General features: G+C 39.0%; 1 protein-coding gene across 5 annotated transcripts in view; it reads left to right on the top strand.

The window, feature by feature from the left end:
- TPK1 (thiamin pyrophosphokinase 1) overlaps window positions 1-14,648 on the top strand; it is a 352,335-nt gene that overhangs the window by 256,775 nt on the left and 80,912 nt on the right. For all 5 annotated transcript variants that reach the window (XM_047095885.1, XM_047095882.1, XM_047095886.1 and 2 more), the window contains one exon: window positions 2,179-2,290. In XM_047095885.1, coding sequence (XP_046951841.1) covers window positions 2,179-2,290 — 112 coding nt within the window. The remainder of the gene's footprint in view (window positions 1-2,178; window positions 2,291-14,648) is intronic.

Genomic DNA, 14,648 nt, shown 5'->3' with positions numbered 1-14,648 from the left:
GCAGGAATCCTCAGTGATTGGTCCATCCATTTGCCTCCCTTGTATCCCTATGGCACATTCCCATTCTCCTTGCTCTTTCCATAGGCAAGCAGGTTAGTGTGTGTGTATATATACATATATATTTAAACTTTTAATATATATTTAAATTTTATTATTAGAAGTGTCTTATTGTTTGCATTTATTTTAATTTACATAGATGGGTTCTGTGATTTATCACAATTCTGTTTCTTATTGGGCCTTGTTTTCACAATGCATCATGTTGTCGGTTCACCTACATTTCTCCGCGTGCCTCTGTACATTTCCACGTGTTGCCTATCTTTTCTTCCAGTAATGGTCACCAAGTTCAAATATATTTTATGTTTTCTTTACATATTCTTTGTGTTTGGATATATTTAAGCCCGCTTAATTGAATTTATGCCTTCTGATTAAGTGTTCAAATATATATGTATATACACAAATATAAACACACACACACATATATACACAAATATATATGTAAGTATGTAGAAATTGTATGGGTAATAAAGATCTGCATAAGTTTGTGTTAAATTTCAAGAGCTGATAAGTAATTTAGAGAGTTGTCTTCCTAGTAAAAGCAATCCTTTGAGTAAAGACAAAGCCTACTCAGACGTTGAGTTCTTATGTGCAGTAGAGTAAGTTCTCAGAAGCCTAAAATAGAGTCCAAAAGTCATAAGGAATAAATAAAATGCTATAAAAGGAGACTTAACTACCTTGCTTTGTTATTATATCATATATTAAATATACTTTTAAATAATATTTTGTCAAAATAAAGAATATCCTTTGGGGGGCACCTGGGTGGCTCAGTCGGTTATGCATCTGACTTCGACTCACGTCTGATCTCACGGTCCGTGAGTTCGAACCCCACATCAGGCTCTGTGCTGAATGCTTGCTCAGAGCCTGGAGCCTGCTTCAGATTCTGTGTCTCCTTTTCTCTCTGCCCCTCCCCGCTCATGCTTTGTCTCACTCTGTTTCTCAAAAATAAATAAATGTAAAAAAATTAAAAAAAAAAAAAGAATATCCTTTGGAACATACTTGTTCAGAGTTTTGTGAATTATGGAAAATATCTTTTTCATGTAATTATTGAATAGATATGTGCCTTGGCATTTTCCCATAAGGACTTGAGGTGTCCTTCTACAAAGACCGTATACTCTAAGGATAATGAATAGAATAGGAATGGAAAGTCATTACTTTACAGCAGAAGAGGAATTTCCAAATATTTTATTTAAAACCAAACATTGTAGAGGTGCCTGGGTGGCTCAGTGGGTTAAGCGTCTGACTCTTGATCTCCGCTCAGGTCATGATCTCAAGGTTTGTGAATTCGAGCCCCGCATCGGGCTCTGTGCTTACAGCGTGGAGCCTGCTTGGGATTCTGTCTCTCCTCGTCTCTGCCCCTCCTCTGCTGTGCACATGCTCTCTCTCTCTCTCTCTCTCTCTCTCTGTTTCTCCCTCCCTCTCTCTCTCTCTCTCAAAGTAAATAAATAAACTAAAAAAACCCAAAACAAACAAACAAAAAACCACCATTGTAGCCTTGGTTGAACATTACATTTAACTTTAACTTTCTTATAAACTGAAAAATCGAAAACGTAAATTATATCGGTTTTCATAATCCAGATGGAGGAAGCGTTCTCATTCCTTGGGGTAGATACCGTTTCCGGGCAGAGGCACTTCTTAGTGGACGTGCCCTACAGGAGCCACGAATGTAGGAAGCAGGCTACCCATTAGCAGGATTGACATGGAATTCGGAAAGCTAGAAGCCCGGTTCTGAGATAAAGTAGAGCTTGTACTTAGGAAGCAATGTTTTACTTACACCTGACCAAGTGTTTGACTAAGACCCTAGAATTCTGTCACACAGAACGCGACATCATTAGCATGAGGATTCCATTCAGTCTTCAGAATTGCCAAGTACAGATAGGAATCCTGGTTTGCCCCTTGTTATCTGTGTGGGCCTGGACACATTTAATCTCTGCAAGCTTCACCTTTCTCATATGTAAGAATGAGAAGTAACAATAAGCTACCTTGTAAAATTGTGGCTAGGATTAAGTACGATGAGCCACGTGAAGTTCTCGGATGGTCCGCGCGCCTCCCCAGGTCTTGAGTGTACGTTGACCCCTGCCCTTTCTCTTCACCGTGTCGATGATCATTCTTTCTCTACTTCAGGGAAAGCACAAATTGCATGTAGATACTGGAATGGAAGGCGACTGGTGTGGCCTTATTCCTGTTGGACAGCCTTGCAATCATGTCACCACAACGGGCCTGAAGTGGAACCTCAGTGAGTAAAACCCTTGCCAAAGGGAGGTTTCCTTTCTTAAGCGTATATAATTCACGGTGAGATAAATACCCCTCTGTCTGGCACACACCTAGCCGTGGAGCTTCTGGCTTCTAGGCAGCTCTGTGTTCAGCCTGCCGGCGAACTGCCAGGCCGTCTTCCCAAGCGGCAGCACCGTTTTGTATTCCTCCCAGCGACGCGTGAGGTCTCCGGTTTCTCCACATCGTCACCCACACTCGTTATTTTCTTTTTGTTTGGTTTCCACACATCTTCGTGGTTATGAAGTGGTACCTCATTGTGGTTTTGCTTTTTCCCCGATGACTGATGATGCCAAACGCCTTTTCGGGCGCTCAGGGGCCGCTTGTATATTTTGGAGTAATGTCTTCAGATCTCATGCTCGTATTTTAATTGCGTTATTTTTGTTTTTTGGTTGAGTTGTAAGATTTCTTTATATATTCCAAATACAAGTCCTTCATCAGATTCATGACTCACAAATACTTTCTCAGAGTCTTTGACTAATCTCTTCAGTGCCTGAAATGTAATTAACTAAATTCATTAACTTAATTCTGATGACGTCTGATTTTTTTTTCCTCTTATGGATTCTGCTTCTAGTGCCGAATCTAAGAACTGTTTGCGAAACCTTCTTTATGATTTTGTGTTGTTGAAACCCCCTTTACTTTTCCAGATAAGCAGGAATTCTGACCAAAGTAGTAAATTCTCTTCATAATCAAACCTCTGAGGTTTTGTAAGATTAGCTGCTCTTACTAAGTTTTAAAGTGTTTCCCAGTACTTATTAACTGTAATAAGTCCAAATTATACTGAAGTGTCTGATTTGAAAGGAACAAAAAATGAGGTGTATCTTTTCATGAATTAAAGGCTGATTCCACAATAAACTGTCAGGCTTGTGAAACGAGTCAACTCCAGTCTCTTTAAGAATAACGGCAGTTTAATCAAAGAACTTTGGTTGAATGTCAAAGGGATTGTCTCCTGATTGACCAGTACCTCTAAGGTTGTAAAAACCAAAATACGGAGCCATGTTCTTTTAGAACATGTAGAACTCTTAGGTTCCCACAGGAAATAAATATTTCAAGAAGTAAATAATTTGAAGATAAAAAGATATTTTAAAAGCCTTTTCTGCGAGCCACTGCTGAAACAATTAGGAAAAATGAGAGATATTTTGAGGCAAATGTCTGGAGAGCTCATCAGAATTTGAAAGGATGGTGAGACAGATCCGCTCTGGTGCAGGGAAATCCGTGACGGGCTTTGAAGCTGTTTAGCTAAAACTGACATGAGTTCCCATTAGAAACTTTCTGTGAAAACATCTGCAACCTAAACCAATTACACTTTTTAGAGTTCCGTTCTTTCCCAGGACCGAGTCTAGATACTGGTGAGGTCCTTCTGGATCTGGCAGTGAGCTCCCTCTTCAGGGCTGGTTGACGGACACAGAGGGTGACAGTCGATTCTTCTGAGAACATCCTGTGACCTGGCTGTCCCACAGTAATAAGCACTCCCTAATTCTGTAAAATGAAGTTGACTCTGGGAAGGGGACCTTGGGCATGACGTGGCTTTTAATCTTTTTATCCATGATAATGTTCCAATCCCGCAGAAACGCTCCGTATTATTACTTACTTATATGTGTACGGATGGCACTAACTTTTGAAATAATTATTTTTTCATCTAGAATTTTTATGTAAAATATGGAAATAGCAACTTAATGGAGTATGCAAAACAAGAAAATTGAGACAAAAACCGCTTCATCAATTCTCTGTGGTGAAAATGCTAACTAATGGGGTCTTGTGACAGGTAATATTACTTCATCAAAAAGTAGTAATACCAGCTGGGAAATGACACAGTGTTGACTGGAAGAGCAGTGTCAAGATTTCTGTCACCGAGAGGACAGGGCCTCTGCTTAACTCGGTGTCACTGTCTGGGAAAGGCGAGGCCTGAGGTCAGTGTCAACTTGTCGGTCACACCCATGAAGTGACAGTGTGGCCTGGCCGGGGGGAGAGAAAGGAGGTGCAGTAACTCAAGTCAGGTGCTGATCACTTCTTAGGTCAAGGAGAGGACGCACGTCCTCCTAAGGAAACCGATCGATGTCTCCCTCATGTGGTCTGGAGACTGGCTCTCTCCCAGGCTTTACCCCCTCTAAAATATGATGTCGCAAGTTCTGAAACTCATCCCGATTTCCCTGTTTCGATTTGCCATATCTCTCATCACACTCTGTCTTTAAAACGAGTGTGAAAGATGCCTTTGTACCAGTCACCTAGAAGTGAAACTTAACTGTCTCTGAAGTTGCCTGTCTGTAGGACAGTGTTTTATTTCCTCGCAGTGTGCTGGGAACATTGTGGAACATGGTTCTGGGACCAGAGTTTTCTCTAGGCTGTGCACGCTCAGGAGTAAAACAGCTGCATCCTGGACCTGAGCGCCTTCACTTTTCCTAAGTGTTCCACACTGCTCTGACAGTGACAGTGGGAAAGCCACCGTGAGCTCATCAGGAGAACGCAAGGGTTCCCACACTCTGGATCCTCACGCGATTCTCGATATTGTCACATTTCAGCATTTTTGCCAGTCTGATGCGTGTCGGTGATATTTCATTACGGTCTCTGGTTACCGCTGAGGGAAAGCATCTTTCTGTAGTTACTCCTGGCTGTTTCATCTTCATAAATGTTAGCATTAGCTTGACAGGTGTCACATACACCCAATCCCATTGTATGTTTTATTGGAATCGTTTTTCACGTGTAGATTAATTGCGAGAAAACAACAATTGGGGAAGAAAATTCCTATGTGTAATTGAGTCATCCTCTCCATAAACATAATATATTTCTCTTTTAGAACTTTTTAATTGCTTTCAATAATTTAAAAATTTGTCCATAACATCCTGTACATCTTATATAAGATTTATTTCTAGGAACCATATATTTTGTGTTGCTATTGTAAATTATACCTTTTAAAAAATTAAATTTCTGAGTTCCTTGGTAGTACATAGACACACAATTGACTTTTAGTATATTGTTATCAATTTATTGCTGAATGCTTTTATTGTTTTTAAAAAATGTGAGTATAGATTCACTAAGGTTTTCTATAGACAGTCATTAAAAAAATTTTTTTAATGTTTATTATTTTTGAGAGACAGGCATAGACAGAGCGGGGGGAGGGGCTGAGAGACAGAGACGCAGAATCCAAAGCAGGCTCCAGGCTCTGAGCTGTCAGCACAGAGCCTGACATAGGCCTTGAACTTATGAACCTTGAGATCATGACCTGAGCCAAAGTTGGGACGCTTAACTAACTGAGCCACCCAGGCTCCCCTGGACAGTCATATTTTGGGTGGTAATGAAGTTTTCTTTCTTCTTTGCTCTGTAAGAAATAAGAATGTGTTCAGTTCTGACTGGCTGAAATAGTAGCTTTAAAAAGGCCTATTCCTTTCCCCCCATGTAACAAAGTCCAGAGCCAAGCAGTTACAGGGCATGGCTTCTGTGGTTTCCTCAGCCTTTGCCTCCAGATCCTAAGGTGTCTGTTGTAGCTCCAGCCGCTGTGGTCCCTCGTCAGCCTCAGGAGAGAGGGAAGGGAAGACAGGAGGATGGGCTAGCACACATGGCAAGAAAACCAGGCTTCAGGGATTCCACCATTTCCAGAAGTTCTTCCTGCATCCAATCTTTTGCCTCAATGGCCGGAAGTATCAAACGGCCACCCTAGCTGCAAAAGAGGCTGGGATGTACAGTTTTGCCTCTAAAAACATAGGGATCCCGAGTGAAACCACGGTTCTGTCAGTGAGGAAGAAGAGGATGCGTGGGAGTCTGCTCTTCTGTCAAAAAAAATGTCTCCTCTTTGTCTGCCATCTTGATGAACAGTTTAGCTATTCATATAATAAAATCTTATTTTCACTTTCTTTGGGCCATACTCTTATGGGTTTCTCTTAACTGCTACTGATGAATCCGCAGTTAAGCAAACTGATTCTCATTCGTATATAATGTTCTTAGCTCTGTCCTTTGGACCTTATGTTTTTCTTTGACGTCCTACAGTTTTACCTCCACATGTGTAAGTGGGACCTATCTTTGGTTCTAGTTAATTTTCCCCAGCTCTGATAACTGGTTCATGGACTGTGAAAATTTTTCAAATGTCCCCATTTTTCAGATAAGGACATGGTAGTTCCAAGCTCTAGGCAGTGATTTGCCCAAATTCACATCATTAGGGATGGGTGCACTAAAAATTTGAAATCAGGTCATGTATGCTATTTTTCCTTGCTTCCAATTAGTATATGAAAGACTCCATATAAGATAAGTTGATGTTAAAAAGAAAGCACTAAAACGAATTTGGGATAAAGAGAAGAAAACCAGAGGAAGGCACATGTACAGGGGAAGGCAGGAGGTAGGAGCAAGAAATGGAAAGGATTAAGAAGAATTTTAATTCTCCAGGACAGACCTTTTAACTCCTCTACACTTTGGCCTAAGAAAATATCAAATGGAATTGCCCTCCATTCGCCCAGCCCTCTTGTTTATAACACTCACAGATTGTGAAATTATGCCGTCGTTGTTCCTTCTTTTATATGTTTTTTCAAAGTATGGAAATAAATGGCAGAATGAAATAATTTCATAGCACTGACTGAAAGAGACGAGAATCTAACCCTAGTGAAATAGTTTTGAAAGAAAAAAAGTAAGAGAACCCCATTTGAAAAGATTTTTCACGCGGTAATGATGAAGTTTCAGTGAGATACACCCTTAATTCTCACCCCATTATGACTCAGAGTGATTCCCCTCAGTTAGGATCACAAGTCTGGCATGCAGGAGAGAGGTCTGTGCTAGAGATGGAAGTTTGGGGGTTGTTAACACAGAGGTCCTGCTGTGAGTTAGTGACACTAACATGTGAAGTGTTTTACGTTTTTTGGTATCTTTGTTATTAACTATTGCTTTTCCAATCCAGTGCTTAAAAAAGGGCACCCTGAAACTGGGACTTCAGTGTTTCCTATCTGATTCAAGGACAGTATCTTTCATATCTTATTAATTCTTTGATAACCAGTGACCTACTTTGAATTGAAGATACTGTTAAAATTTTTACATAAAACATGTGCATTAGAGAGCAAACATGATATAAGGATGGCTTTTTTTTTTTTGCCTCAGTTCCCCGCCCCCCGCCCGCCGCCACAAGGAAGCTGTTAGTGAAAGTTTTCCACTCCCAAACCATTTTCTTAAGTGGACAAATAGGTGAAATGACTGTATTTCATCACGTTTAAGATGCCATCAATTGTGGGATGCATTATTATTTTCTGTTCACTAAGGAAAAAAATACTAATTATAACTGCAGAGATGAGGGGGAAATGTACATGTTAGAACTGATAAAATATGGCAGATCAAATAGCATAGAACTTAATTATCAAATTATATGCATAGACATAATTTGTTTATATAATTTGTTTAATTTATTGACTTCTAAGATGTCAGCTAGGATTCTGATTAGGATTGTGTTGATTCGGCGGATCAGTTTGAGAAGTAAATCCATTTTATAATAATGTTAAGTCCTCCAATCCATGAACCTAGGGTACTTTCATTTAGATCTTTAATTTCTTTCAACAAAGTCTTGCTGTTTTCTTCCTGCAAGTTTTGTACTTATTAAATTTATTACCAAATATTGTATTGTTTTAATCCTATAGTGGATGAAATTCTCTTCTTAATTTCATTTTTGGATCGTTTGGTACAAGTTATAGAAAGACAGTTGATTTTTTGTATCAATTGACCTTGTGTAACCTTGCCGATCTCATTTATGAGTACTCATGGTATCTTAGAGGATTTCTTAGGATGTTCTATGTATCCAAACATGTCCTCTATAAATAGAGGTAATTTTACTTCTTTTCTCATTTGGATTCTTTTATTTCCTGTCCTTGCCAAGTTGTTTTTGCTAGAACCGATGGTACAATATTAACTATTCAGATAATACTGATAGCAGCAAAGTGGACCTCCTTGTCCTGATCTTGATCTTAGGTGGGAAGCATCCAGTCTTTCACCATACATATGACACCAACCATTGGTTTTTGATAGATGTCTTGTATCAGACTGAGGAAATTTTATTCTGTTCGTAGTTTGTTGAGTGTTTTTATCATGAAATAGTGTGGGCTGTGCTTGTTTAAATCTTGTCTGTTGAGATGATTATGTGATTTTTGTGTTTAATTCTATTGATATATTACATTAACTGGATTATGGATATGAAACCAAACTTGCATCCTTGGGAATCAATCTCACTGGGTCATGACTTATAATTCTTTTTATATACTGTTGGTTCACAGTTTTCTTTTTTTGTTGATGATTTTTGCATCCATAAACTAAAATACATTGTTTTGTGGATTTTTTTTTCTTGTGATGTCTTTGACTTGTTTTGGTATCAGGATAATACTAACATCTACCCTTTTTTTTTTCATTTTGCCATTTGTTTTCTTTTTCATTATTCAAGTACAGTTTTCCTTTTTCTTTTTTAAATTTAAATCCAAGTTAGTTAACATACAGCGTAAAAATTTCAGGATTAAATTTAGTGATTTGTCACTTACATTTAACATGCAGTGCTCATCCCAACAAGTGTCCTTTTTGTTTTAATTTTTAACGTTTATTTATTTTTGAGAGACAGACATAGAACATGAGTGGGGGAGGGGCAGAGAGAGGGAGACAGAATCCAAAGCAGGCTCTAGGTTCTGAGCTGTCAGCACAGAGCCTGACGCGAGGCTCAAACCCATGAACCGTAAGATCATGACCTGAGCCGAAGTCGGACGCTCAACCAAATAAGCCACCCAGGCGCCCCAACAAGTGTCCTTCTTGCTGTCCCTTGCCCATTTGGCCCATCCCCCCTCCCACAACCCCTCCAGCAACCCTCTGTTTGTTCTCTATATTTAACAGTACCTTATGTTGATCCCCCTCCCTGTTTTTATCATATTTTTGCTTCCCTTCCCTTATGTTCGTCTGTTTTGTATCTTAGTGAAATCATAGGGTGTTTGTCTTTCTGTGACTGACTTATTTTGCTTAGCATAATACACTCTGGTTCCATCCACAATGTTGCAAATGACAAGATTTCATTCTTTTTAATCGCTAATATTCCATTGTATGTATATACCACATCTTCTTTAGACATTCTTTAGTTGATGGCCATTTGGGCTCTTTCCATACTTTGGCTATTGTTGATAGTGCTGCTATAAACATTGGGGTGCTTGTGCCCCTTCAAAACAGCACTCCTGTATCCTTTGGATAAATACCTACTAGTGCAATTGCTGGGTCATAGGGTAGTTCCATTTTTAATTTTTTGAGGAACCTCCATATGTTTTCCAGAGTGGCTGTACCAGCTTGCTTCCCACCAGCAATGCAAAAGAGATCCTCTTTCTCTGCATCCTCACCAACATCTGTTGTTGCCTGAGTTATTAATGTTAGCCGTTCTGACAGGTGTGAGGTGGTATCTCATCATGGTTTTGATTTGTATTTCCCTGATGATGAGTGATGTTGAGCATTTTTTCATGTGTCTGTTAGCCATCTGGATGTCTTCTTTGGAAAAGTGTCTATTCATGTCTTTTGCCCATTTCTTCACTGGATTATTTGTTTTTTGGGTGTTGACTTTGGTAAATTCTTTATAGATTTTGGATACTAAGTCTTTATCTGATATGTCATTTGCAAATATCTTCTCCCATTCCATCGTTGACTTTTAGTTTTGTTGATTGTTTCCTTCTCTGTGCAGGAACTTTTTATCTTGAGGTCCCAATAGTTTCTTTTCGCTTTTGTTTCCCTTACCTCTGGAGACATATCACGTAAGAAGTTGCTGAGGTTGAGGTCAGAGAGGTTGTTGCCTGTTTTCTCCTCTAGGATTTTGATGACTTCCTGTCTTGTATTTAGGTCTTTCATCCATCTTGAGTTTATTTTTGGTATGATGTAAGAAAGTGGTCCAGGTTCATTCTTCTGTACTGACAGATACTCTTAAAATCCAGGCATTCAAGAGGGAAACACTAGGGAAGTCAACCAGGGCAACAAAGGCAAGACAAAAGGAAAGTAGGTCTAGCAGGCAGGATGCAGATTTGGGGAGGACACAGCATAGAGGGGACTCTGGTTGCAGGAGATACCTGGCCTGTGTTCTGATCCTTTGCCTTCTTTTATTTGTGTGCTCACTGCCACAAAGAGGGGAGGGGGGAGAGAAGGAGACCTACAGAGCCATCTTGTTTCTAATTAATAAACAGCAGTGGCTGGCTGGCCTTTCTAAGGAGTATAGACCACTGAACATTGAGGCAAGCACAGCTTTATGGGGAAGAAGTTGCATTTACATGAAAATTATGTATTAAAAAAAGTTATTTTAAAAACCACTTATCTCTGTAGTAGAGCCTAAAGTCTGGGATTGTGATGCCTTCCGCTTTTGTTTTCTTTTTTGACATTACTTTGTCTATTCGGGGTGTTTTGTGGTTCCATACAAATTTTAAGATCGTTTTAGCTTTGAGAAGAATGCTGGTGCAATTTTGACTGGGATTGCATTGAATGTGTAGAGTGCTTTGGGCAATACTGACATTTTAACAATATTTGTTCTTCCAATCCATTAGCATGGAATGTTTTTCCATTTCTTTGTGTCCTCTTCAATTTCCTTCGTAAGTTTTCTATAATTTTCAGCTTACAGATCTTATACATCTTTGGTTAGGTTTATTCCTAGGTATTTTATGGTTCTTGGTACAATTGTAAATGGGATTGATTTCTTGATTTCTCTTTCTGTTGCTTCATTATTGGTGTGTAGAAATGCAACCGAGGAGGGCATTTGTTGGGATGAGCACTGGGTGTTGTATATAAGCAATGAATCATGGGAATGTACCCTCAAACCAAGAGCACACTGTATACGCTGTATGTTAGCCACCTTGACAATGAAGTATATGTTGAAAAAACAATAGTAAAATAAAAATAAACAAAAATAAACAAAAAGCACCATCTCTACACATGGATAGGAGAAATCTTTCCCCCTTCTGTGTTCAGTGAGCCATCAATGACGTTCAATCTCTGTGCCTTTAATGATTAATTTAGAAAAGTCATTAATGTTTTCATAGCCCATTTTTATTTATAAATGGAATGTGCTAGCTATAAATTCCAGTATTGATTTTTCTTCATTAATAATTTTTCACTAAGAATCTTTTCAAAACTCAGAAATAAAAAAGTTCTTTAACAAATTTATGTAAATGTACACGTGTGATACAGGGATGAAAGATTTATTTCTTATAATGGCCATACCTACAATATTACATTTATATTATTTATATAATTTAGGATAATAACTGCAAATAAATATTTTCACAGACATTTTTCAAGGAGGCATTACATTTCTATTTATAGTGTACTGAATATTTCCAAGTATTTGGTAAAACTTTAATATAACAGCACTTCCCAGTTTCATTACTCTAGGCCTTGGTGAGCAATTTCTTATGCTTTGGGACTACATTATGGAAATAGCAGAATATTACTTTCTTTACTAATAGAATGCATTAAAAAAAAAGAAATCTTGTTGATACATCTTGATTTTTTTAATGCATTCTTTATAGTAAGTACCAGCAAATGGCAATTTCTATGATGTATGAGCCAAACTGTATGAATACTGTCTCTTTTATTTAGATTCTGGAATAATTATTATACCATAATGCCAAGATGAAAGTGTCCTAATAATGTCATTGGTTGTTGAGACCTGTGATTTTGTGAAATAACTAAGGTGTCAAAATGACTTGCACAAACCACACAGCTTCCTGGAACTAGAGCTGACCTAAAACCCAGGTGTCTCGACTCCGGGCATAGAGCTTTCTCCTCCTGATCTCCTTCACTACTCTCACTGCAGGAAATTTTGATGCTTGATCACGGGAACTAAATACATAGAAAGATAGATAAATCTAAAATGTGTGATGTTTGATAGATTAAGAATAACCATATTTGTTAAAGTTTTCATGATGTAAGTTTCCAGGTATATCAGATTCAAATTGGTACTGTAACAAATGATTGCCACCGACCAGTGGCCCAAAGTAGTGCGTCCTTTATCTTCTGGTCGTGGAGACTGGGATCCTACATGGGTCTTCAGAAACGAAAATCAGGGTGTTGACAGAGCTGCCTTCCTCCTGGAGTCTTGAGTGGAGAATCCTTTTCCTACCATTTCCAGCTTCTGGAGGCTGGCTGTATCCCTTGGCCCGTGATTCCTTCCACGGTCTTCAGGGCTAGCCGAATAGCATCACCAAATCCCTTTCTCTGTCCTCTGCTTCCGTTGTTACATCTCTTCCTCCGACTCTGACTCTGTAACTTCCTGCTTTTAAGGAATTTGTGATTACGCTGGGACCACCTGGATGATCTAGGACAATCCATCTCAAAATTTTGATTCAGTCGCATCATGCAAAACTCCTCTTGCCATATAATTAATTTATTCACAGCTTCCAGGGACTGCAGTGTAGACGTTTGGGGAGGTAGTGGAGATATTATTCAGCCTCCCATGTCAGGTCTGTAATCAATGATTTAAATAATTTTCTGAAATAATACTGAGTGCAGTTTTTAGATCATTGAATCTTTACAGTTACTCTGAAAATTAATGTATGAGAACTGTTTATATTGCCATTGAGAAGCTGAATTTCAGTGCTGTCTTTCATCTGGCCTCAGATGACTTGTGATAAGGACTCAAGACAACATAAAAACAAAGCAGACTGTGTGAGCACGATTTATTTGGTGCCCACAAAGATAACGAGAGTAACACTTTCCATCCGTCTGGTTTTTGTTCTCCAAGGGCTGAAGTCAGGTTTCGCCAAGAATATATTCTGATCCCTGAGAACCGAGAAATGAGTCAGGTTTGCATAGACGAGAGCCAAAGCTCCGTCCAGCTGTGGGGTTGTAGGCAGTCTCTTATTAGACATATTCCTGTTTATTTTTTTTATCCTTTTTTACATTTCTTACCTTTTATTAGCCTTTGAAGCTGTATTTACATAAGAAACTGATAGTTCCATCAAAAACAGGCAGCAATCTGATGTGTGATTAAGATGGTAAAAAAGCAAAAGGCAGAAAGCGTGACTTTTCCTTATATTGCTTACATAGCCACATATTACTAGTCTCTGGGCTCTCAAGGTCACTAAAGATCAAGCAGGTGTTTATTAATTAATTAACTGAGCACCCATATTCCATCACATTACTGGTTTATTTATGCCACTATTACCATTATCCCTACCCTTCTCCCTCCCCACCCCCCCCACCCCCCGCCCACACACACACCTGGGCCATGTGCACATACTTGTACTGTGAGATACTACAAGTTTGAGTTTTCTTAGTATGTACCTAGATTTGGTCAGTCTGGGCTTACAGACCACGCAACTGCAACTTTTGATATGTTCTAAATATTAGCCCTGAGGAAACACTGCGCAAAGTGACAGTCGTGGGCAGCTCTAGTACCCAGCTTTCATGAAGAAGGCAACGTTAGGGGTGTTGCTGATGAGCAGTAGATATTACTTCTCTGGAGAGAATAGGACAAAGAGAGGAGCAGAATTAGCATTTAGACTATGTCACTGAGAAGGATTTTCAAGTATTCTACTTATAAGCAAATATTACATTTTCAGATGCTTAAGACCAACAACATATGGCCTATACAAACTCGTATTAGATACCTCCTTCATTAGCCCAGCTCCAATTCTGTTTTCTGTGTTGTAGGATTTGAACCAGACATGAACGATTTTTCTTCTCGTAAGGCCTTGCCCTTTTGTGATTCTGCTGAGAGCACAAGGAACCAACAATAATTTACTATATGCCATAATCATCCTGTTTTGTTTTTAGAAAACTCCCTACAACCTGACAACACACATTTATTATGGTTGATTCTAGGCATTTAAATATGAAAACAATTAACGTGCATTCGTAGGCAATATGACAAATGGGAATTTGTGAGCAGACCAATTTTTCACTGACCTGCATTCAAGAACACTATTATAACTCAGGTTTGCCTCCCAAGTTTTTAAATGAGTTGATTTCCCAGTATTTATGTGGGCAGGTTGACGGATGAGAATGACTTTAGTGTAAGCTAGGGAGTCCCCTTCTATGTCCCCTCCTCCAGGTTGCACTTTTGTGCTGATTCAGAGAGCGCTCTGTGCGTTCAACCATCCAGCTAATATGCGGAGACAAGAAAGCGATAACTTTTGGTCATTACATGAGTTGTAGAGAAAGAATCAAGGGGTGTGGGTGAATAAACTTCTACTATGGGAATAGCCCGCTGGGTATAATTTTCTACTGTGTCCAAATGATCAAACTTTGCATTGTGAATAGTACATTCACATCTCCCACCTATCTTTTCTCCACACTCCGCCTCACCCCTCTTGTTAATGCAGAATATTATCTCCATTTGATAGATGAGGAAACTGAGT

This window comes from Lynx rufus, unplaced genomic scaffold (genome assembly GCF_022079265.1).
Source record: "Lynx rufus isolate CCGP_SWC_20201006 ecotype Redwood Valley unplaced genomic scaffold, mLynRuf1.p SCAF_4, whole genome shotgun sequence".
Lineage (NCBI taxonomy): Eukaryota > Metazoa > Chordata > Mammalia > Carnivora > Felidae > Lynx > Lynx rufus.
The sequence above is the reverse complement of the archived record's forward strand: the minus strand, read 5'-3'. Positions and strand labels throughout refer to the sequence as shown.